The sequence below is a fragment of the Notolabrus celidotus genome, chromosome 6, assembly GCF_009762535.1.
Source record: "Notolabrus celidotus isolate fNotCel1 chromosome 6, fNotCel1.pri, whole genome shotgun sequence".
NCBI lineage: Eukaryota > Metazoa > Chordata > Actinopteri > Labriformes > Labridae > Notolabrus > Notolabrus celidotus.
Window position 1 is genome coordinate 19,648,005 of NC_048277.1, and position 18,455 is coordinate 19,666,459.

At 40.2% G+C, this 18,455-nt stretch overlaps 2 protein-coding genes across 3 annotated transcripts; both read left to right on the plus strand.

The window, feature by feature from the left end:
* Nucleotides 1-340: 340 nt before the first annotated feature.
* LOC117815100 (MOB kinase activator 2) lies at nt 341-5,327 on the plus strand. The gene is made up of 5 exons (XM_034686794.1): nt 341-771; nt 2,655-2,794; nt 2,916-3,012; nt 4,356-4,480; nt 4,576-5,327. The coding sequence occupies exons 1-5, from the start codon at nt 689-691 to the stop codon at nt 4,812-4,814; spliced, it is 684 nt and encodes a 227-aa protein (XP_034542685.1). The 5' UTR covers nt 341-688; the 3' UTR covers nt 4,815-5,327.
* A 6,375-nt stretch (nt 5,328-11,702) lies between these two features.
* adm2b (adrenomedullin 2b) lies at nt 11,703-18,399 on the plus strand. Of its 2 annotated transcripts, none has more exons than XM_034686255.1 (2): nt 11,703-11,854; nt 16,326-18,399. In XM_034686255.1, the coding sequence occupies exons 1-2, from the start codon at nt 11,751-11,753 to the stop codon at nt 16,726-16,728; spliced, it is 507 nt and encodes a 168-aa protein (XP_034542146.1). In that variant the 5' UTR covers nt 11,703-11,750; the 3' UTR covers nt 16,729-18,399. The 2 variants fall into 2 exon arrangements, with proteins under 2 accessions (XP_034542146.1, XP_034542147.1); XM_034686256.1 differs by lacking the exon at nt 11,703-11,854 and adding an exon at nt 14,945-15,007.
* Nucleotides 18,400-18,455: the final 56 nt, after the last annotated feature.

Here is an 18,455-nt window from a genome sequence, read left to right on the forward strand (position 1 = left end):
TGTTACAGCAGAGGGAGGAGCTGAAGAACCTTGGAGTCCCATCTATATATCATGGCCCTTTCCCAGTGTGTGTGTGTTTTCAGTTTTAAAAACATGTGTCATCACATTCCTCTTCTCAAGTTTATTAGCAGCGCCCAATATCTCCTTCTACACTTCCTCAGACTCACCATCGCCTTCACTTTGTCATCTGCACCTGCCTGCTCTCTCTGTGAGAGGACACACATGTGGAGAGGAAGAGTGTGTACGAAGAGGGAGGAAAAGAGGAAGGAGCAGAAGGCGGAGTTGTGTGTTTGTACTTTATAGGGTTGTGGAGAAACCTGCCTGTCCGCTCAGGGCAGAGAGAGAGAGAGGAGGAGCCTGTGGGGTGTGGGACTTTAGACAAAGGAGACATATACACACTGACACTGGATCACTTGGAGCGAAGGATACGCAGACAGCTGGAGAGCTTCACTTTTTTTTTTCCACACAGGAGACAATCCTCAACTTCTGGACTTACTTTTTCTGTGCGTGTGTATTGTTCCCCTGTGTTTGTACGGTGTATGGATTCATCTGTGGGCTGAGAGATGTTTGTGTTTGAGCGGTGGTTACCGTATGCTGCCCGTAGTGTGTAAAAAGAGTGTGGGTTAGTATGTGTGGGATGGAAAAGTGGGACTGTTGCAACCTACAGCTCTACTCTTAGCTGTATGCCATGGGGGGTTGCCATAGTTACCCCTCGGCTAAGAAAGCAGACAGCAAGACTCTTCAGCTGTCTGACATCAGCGATGAAAAACTGTAAGTTGTGCTTCTACTTTCCTCACTTTATCGATCAACCTCATGTTTCCTGTCTGGAAATAAGTTCAGTATTCATGCTCTTTTATTGTGAAAGGGTCTGCTTGAATGCACAGAAAAAGATGTAGATGTGGGAGAGCTGGCTCCACATGGTATACTGAGGAATGTTCACCAGATAAGAGTATGTGTGGGTCACATATTTGTCTGATGGCATCAGGGAAAGTGGATTCCTCAAACAGCGGGAACACATGTGAACTCCAAAACCAAGACAAGGATAGACTTTAGGCAATCAAAGTAAATATTTTTCTCTAGGATGAATCTTTTTAGAGGCAGCTGGCTGTGCTTAAGAGGGATGTTTATTTCCCCCACACGGCTCAGCAGAGGTGAAGGTAAACAGACGCCCAGGAGCAGGAGAACAGGGTCACTCACAGAGGGCTGTGTTTACACACAAACACAACATTACAAGTAGCTCCGGGTTCATTGTGTTTGTGTGCTGACAGCGGCTGGTAGCCAAGAGGCGGTAATTAAGTTAATGCCATGGAGCCGGAGCAGAACAGGATGTTAACAGAAGAGGTTCCTGTGGACATTAGGGAAGTCTGCCATGGTTTGGATTTACACTACTGAACCTTTGTATGGCTAATGTTTACATTAGCTCAGTCACTACCTCTCCTGACCTTAGCTTTGACAAAGACTAGCTGTAGACCGTTAAACTACTTCTCCCTACCGAGCCCACAACCAACCATGTACAATGAAACCCCCCATAGAGAGCTCTATGTTTCCCTTATCTCAGTATGCAAGGTCACACTGAATAAACTCTCAGCTGCTGGGAGTGCACACGTCTAAAATTCGAGCATAGCAGCTGCCTGACTCAAACACTACACTATGAAAAATTCACACCAAAAGCAGTATTATATTTATTTAGGTGTTCCTAATAAAACTTCATCTGAGAAGATAATTTGTAAGAATTAAGAACTATCAATTGAAAAAGTTTGTGGTTGGCATTTTGAGTGAAAGTGAGCGGGTCCTTTAAAAATGATTAACAATGAGTTTGGACTTGTCTTATTAATTTTAAGTGCCAATGAAAAAAGTTAAATAGATTTAAATTAAATAGATTAGTTTTAATATACATATACATTAATCACACACCATATTCATTACCTATTATATTAAACACATACATATCAACCACATATTACATATGTTATTAGATATTATTATATTTTTATACATATAAAGTCTATAGCTACCAGAGGCACAAAGTAGGGCACTCATAATCAACACCCCTACCTGCGTCAAAGAGGCCTCCCTGTTTGCATAAAGTCAAATCATGCTGCCAAGTTTGACTTTCCAGCACATGTTGGCACTCACAAACATCACTCCTGCATTCATGCTCTCTGGTTATTAACAGTTCCCAAGCTGCCAGTGCATCATTAGAGATAATAAAGCTCTACCTGTAGCTTCTGAGGAGATATCAGCAGGCCTCAGCTCTTTAACATTATCTTGCACAACATACATCTTTGCAGTTATTTGTTTGGTGGCACTGAGCACTGCAGCAGTGAGCTTCATTTGCAGTAATTACTCTGGCTCTGAATTGACTGCCTCCATTACATTAACTACCTGTTTATTGGACATTCAGGTCTGCAGTTACAGCAGCGTTTGCATGTGTTTGCATGTGTGTGTGTGTGTGTGTGTGTGTGTGTCTGCCACAGAGCCACAGAGAGAGCAAAAACAGATGAGAGGCCCAGAGAGTGTAAAATGTGTTATCTGTTGGTCGCAGCTGGAGTAATTAATCCACTGACCTATTGATAGTTTTTGCAGTGTGATATATTCAGTCTCTCTTTCTTTCTTCTGTCTCTGCCTCATTAACTCTGCACTGTCCTCCCAAGGGGAATTAATAACAATAATCTGGAGGAGCGTCCGTATCTACAGGAGCAGAACGTAAACCAGCAGATCACACACATAGACATGGTGGCCCTCACAGCGCTGCCACCTGGTGTCGACCAGGCAGAGTGGCTTGCCAGCAACAGTGAGTAGAGTCCTTTGATGAAAACATATGTCAGACTGTTACCCTCTTGTCCTCTTTTCGCCCTCTACAGCAACAGACGGGGATATGTGTGAAGTAATCCTTCTCTTTTTGATTTCTTCAGCTGTGGCGTTTTTTAAGCATATAAACCTGTTCTCAAGTGCTCTGTCTGAGTTCTGCACTCCGAGCACATGCCCGACAGCCTGTGGACCGGGCGACATGTAAGTGACCAGACATTATACTCAACTCAACTCAACTCAAACTTTATTTATAGAGCACGTTTAAAACATCCTGGGTTGACCAAAGTGCTGTACAGATCAAAAACAGCAAAAATGACAAACATAGCATACAATACAATACTAAAATACGTAAACAGTGCAAATTTATAATAAATCAACAAGCTGTTCTGTGGTCAGTTTGAGTTGCGTAGTGTAGCAAAAATCAAATTATATAGATGTTACATGGAACTCTGGCAAACATTTTTACATGATACAACTTTATTTGTGAAGAAGAAGCTTATATAGATCAGTTTTGTGAAAGAATATCTTTCTAAACTGCCTCAGGTGATGTCACTCAAGTCAGAGTCAGTTGGGCCTCAAGTTTAGAAAAAAGAAAACTAGGTGTGTTGAGTGATATCTGGAGCCCTGCTCCTCATTTCTGCTTGAGGCTATCAGCTTGAATACAAGCCCATTATAGAAAAACACACCTGATTTTTTGACTGGAATTGTATTGTGGGTAATGTAGACTCTTTGAAACTGAGGAATGCAACTCTAAATTGGTGCATTGGGGTTTTCTTTGCCACTTGATTGAACTTTAAGATAAAGACACACTGTAACTCATATTTACAGCCCCTTGCTTTTTGGCAACAGAATGCAGAAAGTTTTTTTTTTTAAGTTGTATTTTTGGGGCTTTTTGCCTTTATTCCATAGGACAGCTGAAGAGAGATGGGAAATATGGGGAGTAGAGAGCGGGGGAAGACATGCAGGAAATGGTCAACCGGTCAGAAAATCGAACCGGCGCCCAAGAATGCAGGAGGTTTAAAATTAACATCTATAATTCATAAAACAACATTGTTCAAAAGTCTGGCCATCATAAGTAATTATTGTTCAAGTTTATTTCTGATCATGATAATAACTCAAATCCTAAATTCAATAATCATCTGCATCTTTCCCTGATTAAGAACATGTTTTTAAAACATAATCTCTGATTTTTGCTTCAAAAGGCTGGAGGATGGAGGATAAAGAAACCAAGACCAAAAGAAACAGGAAATACATTGTCTCTCTTTAGGATCGCCATAGCACGAATGACAAAACATAGCTAGGCGGAAGAAAATTAGCAATAAAAACAAAAGACAAACCCCCCCATCCCCCCCAAACACCTTCCCATCCCCCCAAACACCTTCCCATTCCCATCCCAAGGACCCTGCAGACAGACTAACATATTTTCATAGCAACAACTTCAGAGTATTAATGGTGTCAAGCCAACCGCATTTCTGCTGCCCAACATTCCATGCTGGCCCCCAGCATATTGTTTATTAGTGACCATGTGTGTTTGGTGTTCTCAGGGTTTATGTTTGGACTGATGACCACGGCAGGAAGCTGAAGTGCTCTGCCCCGCTTTACTTTGACTATGCCATGTCATACATTCAGGAGCTACTGACTGATGAAGACGTGTTTCCCACAAAAGCAGGTAAAAATGTCAATTAAAGCTGAATTATTTTTCTATGACAAGCTTTAGTTTAAAGCTCTTCTCTTCATTCATCTCTTTATTTATTTTCCTCCCAGGTTCAGCGTTTCCGACGGGGTTCGTCTTCCTGGTTCAGAAGGTGTTTTTGTTGTTTTTCAGGACTCTTGCACACATTTACTGGTCTCACTACAGAGAGACGCTGGCTCTAGGCCTACACCCTCACCTCAACACGCTCTTCGCACACCTCACACTCTTCTGTCAGCAGCACAGCCTGCTGGACCCGGAGGACACCAAGCCAATGCAGGACCTCATCACAGCTCTGGGACAGCAAGACTGATTCTATGGAGCAGATACACATTTCGTAGACTCCCATTTCCACACACTTACTCTCATGTTACACATGTATATGTTATATATTTTATGAAGAGGGAGAATGAAGGAGTTTTGCTTTAAAAAGCTGTCAGTCAAATCAGAATGGACCAGAGCTGTCTGGTCCTGCTGTATCAGTTATTATGATACTGTGTGAAATTATTGTACTGCATGTTTATGTATTTCAATGTACCTGGCATTAATTTGAAAAGGTCAAGATCTTCAGGATAATTTGTGGCCAGTGTTTTTTTCCTGCAAGACATGAACTGAAACACAGAGTTCATATTCAATAAGAGCAAAATGTGCCATTGTTAAATTTTGGAAATTTGCCAAAGTGCAAAAAGGGGGTGTGTTGATGCAAATATGATTTTGTTTTCATGACTGCATCTGCATGAAATAGCTTACCTCCATTTCTGTATGTGCCAGCTTTACCTTATAATAAACACGTATTAAGGTTAAAAAAACTGGCTCTTTTAATTATTGAGTTATGATAAAATAAGAATAATTGTAGCAACATTATGTTTAATCAAATGTATCAGTCTCACTATCTTCAGGATTCAGTTATCAACATATTTTTGGGTCTTTGGTTGAAGAGAAAAAGCAACACCTGCTGGAACGCCGCATGCATTGCATTTTTAACCTTAAAGGTGACATATCATGCAAAATTGACTTTTTAATGGTTCTTTACCTGAAATATGTGTCCCTGGCATGTCTACAAACCCCCCAAGAATGAAAAAAATCCATTCTGCCCCTGTTTTGATTTCTACACCTTTCTGTAAATGTGTGTGAAACGAGCCGTTTCAGACTTCCGTGTTTTTGTTACGTAACAACAATATCCGGTCTGTCACGGAGTCAGAGCTCGGAGCTTGTTCAGCCCATAGACTGTATAAAATAATACTGAATCCCTCCCCCGTTTTTCATTACCTGCACAAATATGTGCCAACAAGGAGCTTAGGAGGGAGGCATGCTAGTTGTAGGCTTTCTTAATAAACGCAAAGGTCGGTTTTACTCCCCACGTCTGCAGATTTGAAGATATAGTGGATGATTTTTATTTGTCATGGATAAGTGCTAGCGCTAATTAGCATAGCCACATAGCTATATGTTCATAGCTGTAGCTGTAGCTGTAGCTGTGTACCAAGACACACGTCGACATACTGACAAATAAAACAACAAGAAACACTAAATCTGTGACCAATCCTTCATAAAAGGTCCCGCTGCCTTTCTGGCAGAGGTCGGGTTTACTCCCCACGTCTGCAGATTTGAAGATCTAGTGGATGATTTATCATGGATAAGTGCTAGCGCTAGTTAGCATAGCCACATAGCTACATGCTCGTAGCTGTGTACCAAGACACACGTCTACATACTGATAAATAAAACAACAAGAAACACTAAATCTATGACCAATCCTTCAGAAAGGTCCTGCTACAGGCGCCTCTCCGTCAGGATCAGATTCAGAGGGTTGAAGTAACGCGATCTCTGAGCAGCCGTGTATATTCAGCCAACATGTAAACATTAGATCAACGTGCTGGAGAGCCGAGGCACATCCACTTCCGGAGGGGGCGTGGTCAGAGGGAAAACAGAGTGTTCTGATGAGGAATGAAGAAAAGGACTTTTCAGGCATGCCAAAATCTGATTTCAAAGTGTTTTTTTGAGCATAAACTTTAAATACATGTTTTTGGGACCTCTTAGACCAATATATATTGATGAAAAAAGCATGATATGTCCCCTTTAACTGTCAGCTGCAGAACACTGCAGTGTATAAATGTTGAATTGGTTAGCTGCAGCACTTTGGATCGGAAAATAAAATGACCACAGAGCAAGTAAAGTGCTGAGTTTCAGCTTTCGTGTGAAAGTGTAGTAAAAATAACAGCACTATGTATCAAAGGGCTACGAGTCCTTCACTATTTATCTGCTGCACTAACACCCTCTTGTATCCTAAGAGCTGAAAGTCAGCACTAACTGTAAAACCATGTCATCCTTTCATTTCAAATACAGCTTCTTGGATTGCAGCCAAAAGAATAAAAATGGACTGAACTGTAGATCTTCACAGAAATAAACATTTGGCCTGCTTATCAACACAGTCAGCAGAACGAGCTGCATCTAGAATAAATGCCCCTAAAACATCCCAAAATGATGCCACCTGTGACTAAAACAAGCCTTTGAGTTATTGCATTTAACCTGCAACTTCAGTCACCAGTGACAGCTGTCTGTACACCAAGATATAAGAGATATAAATACAAACAATACCTGCAAGAAGGTAGGTAATCAAGTAAATTTTAGGTGCTGCCAGATGGCCACAATTAAATATAAAACTAAGGATGCACCGGTCTGACCCTGGTATCGGATATCGGCTATATCGGCTAGATCGGACGCAAAAAGCTAGATCGGATATCGGTGACAAAGGGCCGATATATAGTGCCAATCCATATGGCAGATCTATTCATCTCAGTTCTATGCTTTTCTGTGTTTACAACAGCCGTGTGCATCTCATCACCGGTTTGTGCATTGAGCATGATGGAGGATAACTACAGACACTCTGCAGCTTAGGTGCATGTCACTTTGCTAAACTCCGCCGGAAACTTAAAAATAGAAGGCCAAAGAAGTTTACGTCAGCTGTAGCCTACTGCAAAGAAGCAAGAAACCTTCTATTAATGGATTCAAAGTGTGAAAAAACGGACAGGTTATTGGATTTAATTGTTCTTGATCCTTGAAATTAAGGGATTCCAGCCTCTGGTTTAGCACTTGGAACCCAGGTACAGTTCACCATCAAGTCAGAAAAGCCTGAAGTTGCCAAAACATGATTCTATCCTCAGATTAAGGAATAGAGATTGTTAAATCAATACCAGGATCGGATCGGCTAGTATCGGTATTGGCAGATACCAAAGCCCAGGTATCTATATCTGTATCGGGACCTAAAAAGTAGGATCAGTGCATACCTAGTTGAAACCATGACATAAGATAAGCCCCTAGCTAAACCACTGACTTCATGTTGGTATTCTTGTTGTTCTGATTCCTTAGGATCCCAAATTATGGTCACTCAGATATTTAAGGCAGGGATACTTCAAAGCAGAGGTGGGGAGAAAATATTAATAGGAGTGTCAAAGTTCATCAATTTTAACACTATCAAAACTTTGACACTCCAAATCTGAACCTGATTAAAATGACTGTAGTTGTAGAAACAAAACCTTTATCTGTGTGAGAATTTCTAAAGGGGAGAAATAAAATCTGACTGCAGGGCTTTCTCTGATGTAATCAAGAGAAAATATTCTTAAACTGCAAAGATAAAATCTGTATGCCGAGACAGCCCTGTGGGCTATTTGAGAAAAGACACGCACCACTTTTGTCTTCTTTTTTGCTGTCAGTCAGGAAAGCTAACAGAGGAAGTGGCTATCCAGGGGCTGAAAGAAGGCTGATACTAAGCTGAGAATATGGGCCGGTCTTTTTGACATATTTTTGTTCAAATGTAGGTTAGTGATGTTTTTAGTCTCCCGACCATGAAATCCTGTTTTGGGGAAAGTTGTGAGCATGTAGTCCCAGGTTGCACCACACAGAGGCATCAAAGTACCGACATGCTAAAATGACAAACAAGTCTTCTTAAATTAACATGGAAAAATTGTGCATAAAGATATTTTAATTGAGATACTTAGTTATAATAATGACAAGCATTACTCTGCCAAACGTATAAGGGATTAAAATAAATCTACTGTATTGCATCAAGAATAAACTATACATACTTGAGGACTTGGCGTGGCACTATCTCTAAATGGAACTTAGATGCACTAAAAAAAAAAAAAAAAGCAACAGCCACCTCTTTTTACCTTTCTGCTGCACTCACTGAACCCAACAGAGGAGACATCTCCAGCTTTTGACACGGTATTAATCCTTTTTAGTTTGACGATATCACTTTCACAACCTAAAAAACAGTCTCCTCAGACATTACATCAGATTCTTATCTTCACAAGCTGTGCTTTTCATTCTTAGATTCAGGAGAAAGTATGGATGGAAGTTCAGTTCAGCTCAGATTTTACTTACAGATTGTGAACGAGACCAAACACCTGATATCCTCTCTGGTTTCAGCCTGAGGTGTTGTCAAGTTGAAACTTAGCCTTTCTATTAAGAGCCAAAGCATCTTTACCTGCAGAAGAGAGGGAGAGGGTATGAGTCTGGGTTGTTTGGACACACACACACACACACACACACACACACACACACACACACACACACACACACACACACACACACACACACACACACACACACACAGGGGTTTGTCCGAGCACAGTTAGGAGACGTGTTAATGCACATGCTGGACTGAGTCGAGGCTCACAGTGTTGGAAACTGAGCTTACAAGGTAATACTGCAAACTGCTGAGTCACACACACACACACACACACACACACACACACACACTAAAACAGATTTTAATTAAGGCCTGAAGCCACCTCCACATACAGAGCATTCTTTTAATCAGGTTCAGACTCTGAGCTTCTCGTCTGTGTCCTCCTTCAACAAAAAGAGATTGGTGGGTGTTACACAAGGACACAAGGAGAGCAGGATCACATAGAACCCAGCTACGACTCTGTATACTTCCCTTTGCTCCTTTGACGTATTAAATTCTGTGCACACTCACAATTACACATCTGATATGAGGACATTTCTACATCACAAAGGCCTCATCAAGATCTACTGATCTGATTAAAGCTTGGTTTCCAATCTTTTACCATGTCACCTTTAAAGGCAAAAAATTCATTTCATCAGTTAGTTTTTAGCTGGGTTATTGATATATTTTTCAACCAAATACCTTACCCCTCTAAATATTACTAGCATACTATATATATATATATATATATATATATATATATATATACAGGTATAGATATATATATACCTGTATAGATATATAGTACACTCCAGTTGCCAAAGTGCCAAGAAATCATTCAATTTTATTACTTTTGTTAAGGTTGAGTCTTGTGCTGTGTTATAAAGGTGAATGTCAGATTTTGCAGTGTATTTTATAGATGTCACAAGGCCTGTTCTGCACGGAGGCAGAGCTTTATAAAAGAACAAATTGATCTAAGGCTGGATAACTAAATTACAAATCAAACATCTATTGAATTCATGGGGATTTTAAGGTCAGAGGCAAAAGCCCAAGAGTTAGACCTTTATTTTAAGTCTTATAGGCAAAGCCTACTTATTTTATTATTGGTGGATAATTGCATTAACAGATTTAAGTCAATTGAACACATTCACAATGATATTTCAGCCAGCAGCAGCAGGAGTGGAGCCAGACCTTTTTCAATGGTGTGGCCAAACTAGAGTACTGATTTTTGCAGGGTGGCACAAAGTAGATTTATTTTTTTGTATATGTATAACTTTGAAAAGTAACACAATGAAATAGAAACAAAAACAATCTTCTTAGAACCTTTAATGATTTAAAAAAATCTGAAATAAAAGTGGGCCTACATTTTAAAAAAAGACAAGCAACATGCAATTTGAGAGTTATAAGATATCATTTGTATTTTAAACATTTAATTGCAAGGAAAACTACTAGCAGCCTGTTGTTATACAATGTAAATAGCTGATTTTTACTGAAGTCCCACCTCTGACAAAGCCAGAGAGCCAATGTTAGGATTTTGGGGTGGCCACTGGCGTGGCTGATCACACCAGGGTGGGGCATGATTACCCCAGGCGACCTCTTGGTTCTGCCCACGACTTGCAGGCTTCTACTTTATAACAACAGCTCAAATCCATGAGTCTTTCTTTTACAATCTTAAGTGCAATCCTTTTTTCTTTCCTTTACTTATTTTATCTGATGTTACTTGACATGCATGGTTTCTTTGTTTTAAGCAGAAACTCAGCTATAAGTCTGACCTCTCATTGTGTGAATTTAACAAAGTATAGAGCTGTCAAGAACCCAAAAACAGAGAAACACTTTGTTACATGTCAGTCATATCTGAACTGTTAAACTTTTTCGTGATTACTCAAAATATTGCTGTAAAGTAATCCTAAATTTTGAATCATATTTCAAAGTGTATACACTGAAATAAAATGCAGTCCAAGAACATATTGTACTTTATGTGTCTGAATTACTGAAATTATATTCAGCCTATGCCATTAATAACTGACGGTTGGCCTATTCCAAGATTTGAAGCGTCTTAACTTTCTATTATTTCTAAATTACATACTGTGTCAGAGACCAGAATCAGAACTTTCTGCAGGCTTTAAAAAGGTTTTTTCTTAAAAGACATGCCAGTATATTTGGGTTGGTTCAGTGGTCAATTCCTAAGTGGGTCAAGCTCACCCTAAACAGAACTAAAAGTTAACTGTGTAAAATAAAGCAGCACTCATTAATAGCATATCAAAGGACACTTGTAGGGTCAGTATGACACCAAAAACCAACAAAATAGCAATGCACTTCACCTGCATAACAGGATTAGGGAGGAGTAGTTGTTCTTCAATTAGGTTATGGCGTACATTAGAGGTTAGTGCGTTGACTAGGACAGACAATAAGCCTCCCTCACCCCCCCTCCTCTTCCTCCTCCCTCACTCCCTCAGCCAGGCTTTATAAATGAAAGAGCTCAAGACTACAGTCGCTCCCAATGAGCGCAAGCAGTGTTCTATTAAGCGTCCGAGTTTTCATTCATTTTTCTTTTTTTTATTGATATCGAGACGGCCGTGCGGGGAGGATGCTGCAGACACGACTGATGATGCGTTCAATGTCACTCATCTACACGGGAAATTAACCACTTAGAGATAGTTTATAACTCGTCAACACTGAATCAATTTTTATTTAGTTTTTTTTCGCATTCAAATATTTATAGAGAATAGACATTTAAAAAAAAAGTCCTTTGGTTGTCTGAGATCTCCCTCTCCCCCCCGGACAGTGAGTCTCCTACGCCCCGCCATGTGTACGCTGCTGCCGGCGTGGCTGTGGCTGCTGCTCGGCCTCTTGCCTCTGGAGATCCAGTCCCGTGCCTTGACTCTGCACAGCCTTACCCACAGACACAGGTAATACTGCCTCACTGCACTTTTACTCACGCCGAGAGCCAGTAGTGTAGTAGTTAGCAAATATATTCTAACTCTTGTGGCATAGCTATGTTGAATATTATGTTTAATAATATGTAGTTGTAAGGTTATTTAATAGCACAGGGTATTATTGAAGTTCATTGCCCCAAGAGAAAAAGCATTATCACCACATGCCAAATGTTGCACGGTACTCTAATAAACTATAAAATGTAATAATAATAATAATAAAGTTGCCACTTATATATTTATGCTCACCTGAAATTTTCCATATTATCCAATGTGATGTATCTGGTTTCAATAAAGTGATTTTTGAGTATTTCATTTACACAAATTAAATCAAACATATTAAATAAATCATTGAACTTTTCTCATTAAACTGAAAACCGTTATTTGTTTCAGACCTTGTAGTGGTAAATCACAGCAGCTTGGGAACATTAACCTCCATGCCTTTGCTTCTGGCAGTCATTAATGTGAGAAAAAGGTCTAACAGCAGAGTGAGGTAATTCCTCTCAGCAGCAGGAGGCAAGAAAGAGATGAAGGTGATTTAGGACAAGGATACATACCAAGGGGCCAAGCAGATATGCCAAACTCTTAAGAAGGTAGACCCCAATAGCTTTAATCTTGACATATTATGGGCTGTGTTAGTTGTAAAACCAGAGCATCTTGTGAGCTAGTTCTGCAGGCAGTCACATGTAGAGCTGTGCAGCATCGATTCATTACCCAGGAGCCTCTGTGGTCAAGACACCCTGCTGTATATTGTGTAAAACAGAAGTAATGGTGGGTATTTTATAACAGAGGTTTTCATTTAATTTATAGTTCTTTAAACACGGTACTGGGGGGCCTATGACGCACTAAACATAACAGGGTGTTCTTTTTTTTGTGTGACTCAACACTGACAAATGTAATACTGTCACTGGTACTTGACATTCTGCCTCCAATGGAATAAAAGAAAAATTAAAGAATCCTGTCTTAATTTAGAGATGTCAAAAAAAGAGAACAAAAAGAGATGTGAAAAGACCCTGCAACAATTCCTGTGTGCGTGTGTTTGCGTGTCCAGTGTGTGTGTGTGTATGTTGGGGTCTATCTGTGGAGAACCTCATGCTGCGCTCTAACTTGGGAGGAATGTTGGAGAAGCTACTCTTGGTCCGAGACTCTCCATGAGTTCACAACCTGGACTATCAAACACCTCAGACTTTTCTTTCAGTGTCTATTTGTGGCTGATGATTTTGCTTTTCAGTGACAGATAATAGAAAACAATGTCATAATTGAATTGTGTAATTGTTTGGATGCCACATGTATTCAAGTACATTTGTGGTCTTCTGACTTTTTCATCTCAGCACCATCATAGGTTCCCCCCCGCTGTTTATGACTGCTACTTGCACCCAAAGACGTACACTTTTATTTATCTGTATTTTTGAGCTGATATTTCTACCTGCTATAGTTCAGTAGTTCAGTGACCTACATATTATTGTACTTAGAAGCACTTCAGCACCAAGCGCCATTCCCCCTAGACACAACTGTTTTTAACCTCCCCACAGGTGGCCTTTTAAAAGTGTGTGTGCATGAGTGTTTTTGTGTGTGTGTGTGGGAGAAGTGTTGAAGTGGGAAACGCACTAGAGCACACTGTTTACGGATATGGCATACCTTTTTTGGGTGCTTGTTACCAGGCAGTCACATGTCACTTGCTTGTGTGCCAGTTAGTGCCCTCCCAACCAACATTATTCTGTGTGTGTGTGTGTGTGTGTGTGTGTGTGTGTGTGTGTGTGTGTGTGTGTGTGTGTGTGTGTGTGTGTTTCTTTGTGCCTGTGCAACTTTTGTCCAGAGCTAGAGAATTTAATTAACCACAGTTCAAAGCTAATTGAGTTTGGAAATGACACAAACTTCCTGGTTAAAATTCACAACAGTGGCTTGGCCAGAGTGGGTGAGTGAATGTGTGTGTGTGCATGTGTGTATGTTTGTGTATTGGCAGTGAGAGCCCAAGGTGTCCAGCCAGGAGAGTGATCAGAATACCAGTCAGGATTATTTACAGGATAAAGATTATTTGCTATTCTGGCCCACTTTTCACACCAACCAACCATTAACACGATCTCCCTCCTTTGTGTCTTACATCATGAACAGCCAGCAGTTGAGTGAACAGACATGTGTGCGCGTGCTACAGTGTCATTTACTCCTTTGCAGGACAGTTGAACACCTGGTGGTCAAAGTTGAGCAGTGGAGATACTTTTTTTTGCATAAAAATCCACATTAGTAAACATTGTGATATTTTTTATCTGTAAATTAGTAAAGGACCTTTTTTTTTAGATTCAATTAGATAGAATGGTAGAAAAAAATTACATAATAAGAGCATTTTCATTCAAATGCCTGTTAACAAAAAATAAATAACCTTAAAATAGCTTTCAGTTGGGGCGTTAAGCGCCCCACATACAGAGGCTACAGTCCTCGTAGCAGGGGTTGCCGGTTCGATTCCCAGCTGGTCGGCCAGCTCCTGCATGTCTTCCCCCACTCTCTACTCCCCACATTTCCTGTCTCTCTTAAGCTGTCCTATGAAATAAAGGCAGAAAGGCCAAAAATATTACTTAAAAAAAAAACTTTCAGTTGCACAAAGAAAGCTATTTATTTTGCCCACATTTCCAAAGTATGACAAGACAATGGAAAACGAGTTAAGATGATGAGGCCTGAAATGAATTTTTCCAGTACTTTCCAGTATTAAACAACAAATATATATTTTCAGGGTAGAAACACTTGGCCGTGATAAATGGTATGAAATAAATGGATTAACCAAATCAAAAGGATTAATTAACTTAAGCCAAACTAAAATGTTGTTAAAGTTGTTTCTAACCTGATTACACTGATTTCCCCAGTCGCTCGTTACATAAGTTTTGACATGTCACATGTCCAAATAGAACAGCCTCCACTAATGACTGAGCTTTGACCCAACTTAGAAAGAGAAAGGATGAATGAAAAAAGAAAAAAACGTATTGTAACAACGTGAGAAAAGGGTAAGGTGAGCAGCAGGGAGGTGATAAAGAATGTACTTTCCAAACACTCAACCAGAGTGTTGGTGGAAGAGCCTCTTATCGTCACCATTGTGCCCTGTGGTTGTCACTTTCTTGCCTTCTTCCTCCCCTGCATGATGTAAGATTTGTCAGCTCAGACACTGTTGTTGATTAACTGCAAATATTATTTTGTAGCCGTGTAGCTAATGAAGCAGATGGCAGTAATGGTTGGTTGTGTCAGTCGGTTGAAACTGCTTTGGTGTGGATAGACGCAGGAAGCAAAGTAATCTTAGGGGGCCAGTAGTGAGAGGTTTGTACTCTTGGTCCAACATTGTAATCATTGCCAAGGAAAAATATAAATGAAACAGCTCATGACTGTTTAAATGTGCTCAGCAGGTCCATGTGAAGATGAGTAAGCACCACTTGGTTGTCTCAAGTGTTTAAAGTTGTACTAAAAGATTTTCCTGTTTGCTGTTTCACCTAGCGTCATGTGAAAGGATCAGCTTTATCTCACTGTTTGGTTGATATCATAGACTGTATAAAATATGGACACAGTATCCGTGATGTCACCCATCTGTTTCTGAAGAGCTATTGGAGGCCAATCATCGGCGGCAGCCATATTGCTTCTGTCGAGGCAGTGTGACGTGAAGAGGCGGAGTTTGAGCCTCCTAGCCAGCAGCTACAGTGTTGCCACAGTCAGCTGTGCCTCTCATTGAAAGACTTGTGATCTCAATATCTTCGAAATTGCCGCATTGGAAAAAAATTCACCCCCTAACAGTGTGAGCACATCGAGAGATGAGCTATCCAGACTACACTTGTCTTTTGTACCAGACTGTAAACATGTTTATTTCTGCTGTAAAGATCGTCTTTTTCCCATTCATGTGTATGTGACTTCCGGTACTTCCGGAGCCAGCCTCAAGCGGATCCTCAATGAACTGCAGTTTTTAGCACTTCCGCATTGGACTCATATTTTTAGACTGGAGGTTGCCGCTTGGTTAATATAGGACATTTATGCAGCAATCCAAAAACTAACACTGCTTAAACCTCAAAATACTGTTATACATTGTAATTGTTATAAATTGTTTTCAGCTATCAGTAACATGTTGATTTTAAATGGAAATGCAAACTAGCACACTGAAACAAACAACATATTCATTACATCTTGTATACCTTTCCTTCTATAGTGCTTTCTCACTTTATCTCTACTTTGCTCCCTATGCTCTGTTTTTTGAAAAAAGAACCACAGATAGATTACAATGGACATTCCTGCAGTCCAAGCCTGACTTCCTGTGAGGCATTTCATCTTCTCGTAGTAATAAAGTTTCACTCAGACACCAAAGCAAGCAATGTGCACATGACCACCCAGCTTTATATGTGAACTGTCTATTGATGGTGTTGTATGGTTTCAGCATTACATCTAACTCTCCTCTCTGTCCTTCTGTGTGTCTTCATCTCAGGTTGACTTTACCCAGACCCTCCAAATATCAAAAGTCTTCTCTCACTTCCATCATGCCTACTGCGTCGGATCTCTCTATTGCCTTTGACAACCACCTCACCCATGGAGAGATCACCTTGAGGGCTCTGCTGCACAAAGAGCCCCAGTCAAAGTTGTCTGAACCATTACTTGATGAAAGCAGCATTGTACCCCAAGAAGCCGTAGTCAGTAGACGTGGATCACGGGGTCGGCGTCATGCGAATAGTGGCGGCACAAGGGGCCACGGCCATCTAATGAGGGTGGGGTGTGTCCTAGGCACCTGCCAGGTTCAAAACCTCAGCCATCGTCTCTACCAGCTGATTGGACAGAGTGGGAGAGAAGACTCCTCCCCCATAAATCCTCGCAGTCCTCACAGCTATGGCTAAGTCTACAGTTAATAGCCAAAATGCCTTAGATTATCTAATTTAGCAAGTTGCATTAGCGACAAAATTATGAGACTAAGGCTACACACATTAACAGATATATTCAAAAGCTTTTTTTCTTCTCTGTTTTCCAAAACTAAACTGTCCACACCACAGTTGAAAACACATGCATAAGCATGCCAGGCCAGTGGGTGGCGATAATGTGTAATCAATCTGCAAGAAGTGAACAGCATTCTTCAAACTGTGTACAGAGTGTTGAATATATATGATATATTTATTTGACTCGTGCCATAGTATAATGATGAAGTAAAGCTAGGTCTGCTTGTAAACATGGAATTGAACCTGACAGCAGCCCAACATCTTGGTGCATGCACAATACATGTAAACAACAATTTCCATTCGCAAGTATGTTTTATTTTCAGTGATCCAAAACCATTTACATGTGGAAGGAAGGCCAAAATGTAGAGAATAAACAACATCCATTTAGGTGTGAACGCTGCCTAAAACAGGCCTACAAGGCTTAAATTGACTTTTCTAATTGTGATATGATTCAAGACATGCTGGTTTGCATTCAGAGGCCATCTTTTCTTTTTTTGAGTGAATGGAGTGCTACAAATAAAAGTGTGGATGGATGGCAGGTAGACCTTGGGATCATGTGATGGCTTCTGGTATTTTTGGATTTTAACCTGACCAAGTTTCCTGAACCATAACCAAATGCTGCCAGAGACTAAACATAACTTTAAGAAGCTTTATAATGAAGTTCAGAAAGACATCAAATATGACTCCACAGTCTCCCTTCATTTTTACTATTCTCTCTTTTGCTTCAACCACTTAATGTTACACTAGCATAATCTGCTCTAGACAGCCTGGCTAAATTTTGCCTTGTTTCTTGATACGACCATTTTCTACCTGCGAGAAATTATTCCGGTGAGTAAACTATCATAGCCAAAGGTACAAGAGTCAACACCATAAAAAATATCTGTAATACAACCAAGAATGTCTGCATTCTGTAACAATAAGTCCGGTTAAGACGGTGCACAAACAGGAGTTCTCTTGAAGACCACAGCATGATTCCCTTTGCTGCCAGTACTGCAATAAAACTAGCTTTGTCAGACTGGCCTTCCTGATCAACATCCACTATCGTCATCATTCGTGATCCTGCTGATCTGAACTAACCTGAGCTCAGAGCTAATCCACTGTGTCCCTCAAAAGTATCATCATCTCCCTCTGAGCAAGTAGCTTTACTTCTGTAGGAACAGAAACTAAGAATAACCTCCAATCAAACCCAGTTAACCCTTCACCCAAAACCCCACAGTGAGCACAGTTAGCCAAAATAACCACTAACCCTAATCCATGAACTGTCTGGATGCTTCTTAACAGATATCTCGTCTCAGAACAAGTGAACCATTCACTCTGTAAATCACCTTTGACCTACAAACTGTACATCTGTGATTGATTTTATGTCTATTTAATGTCTGTTTGTGAGCCTTATTCTGTTGGATTGTTTAAGAGGCCTTATGATGCTTGGCCTTTTTACCTATTTAAATTTAGCATTACAGTAAGTATTGACTATTAAAGTGTTATTTGAAGCTTTATATCATCTGCTTTTCTCTCTGCACCAGTTCTGTATAACTGCAGTGTCAGTCTTTGAGGTCAAAAGTGAGGGATCCATTAAAGCACTTTATTATATTTTCATATATTATAACTTGAATTTGATGTTTTATTTAACT

Excerpts from the sequence above, each read along its gene's own strand:
- adm2b (XM_034686255.1), top strand. The coding sequence starts at position 11,751 with ATGTGTACGCTGCTGCCGGCGTGGCTGTGGCTGCTGCTCGGCCTCTTG. Across the intron at positions 11,855-16,325 it reads AGCCTTACCCACAGACACAG|GTTGACTTTACCCAGACCCT; the intron begins GTAATACTGCCT and ends TCTTCATCTCAG.
- LOC117815100 (XM_034686794.1), top strand. The coding sequence starts at position 689 with ATGGGGGGTTGCCATAGTTACCCCTCGGCTAAGAAAGCAGACAGCAAG. Across the intron at positions 2,795-2,915 it reads AGAGTGGCTTGCCAGCAACA|CTGTGGCGTTTTTTAAGCAT; the intron begins GTGAGTAGAGTC and ends TGATTTCTTCAG. Across the intron at positions 3,013-4,355 it reads GCCTGTGGACCGGGCGACAT|GGTTTATGTTTGGACTGATG; the intron begins GTAAGTGACCAG and ends TGGTGTTCTCAG.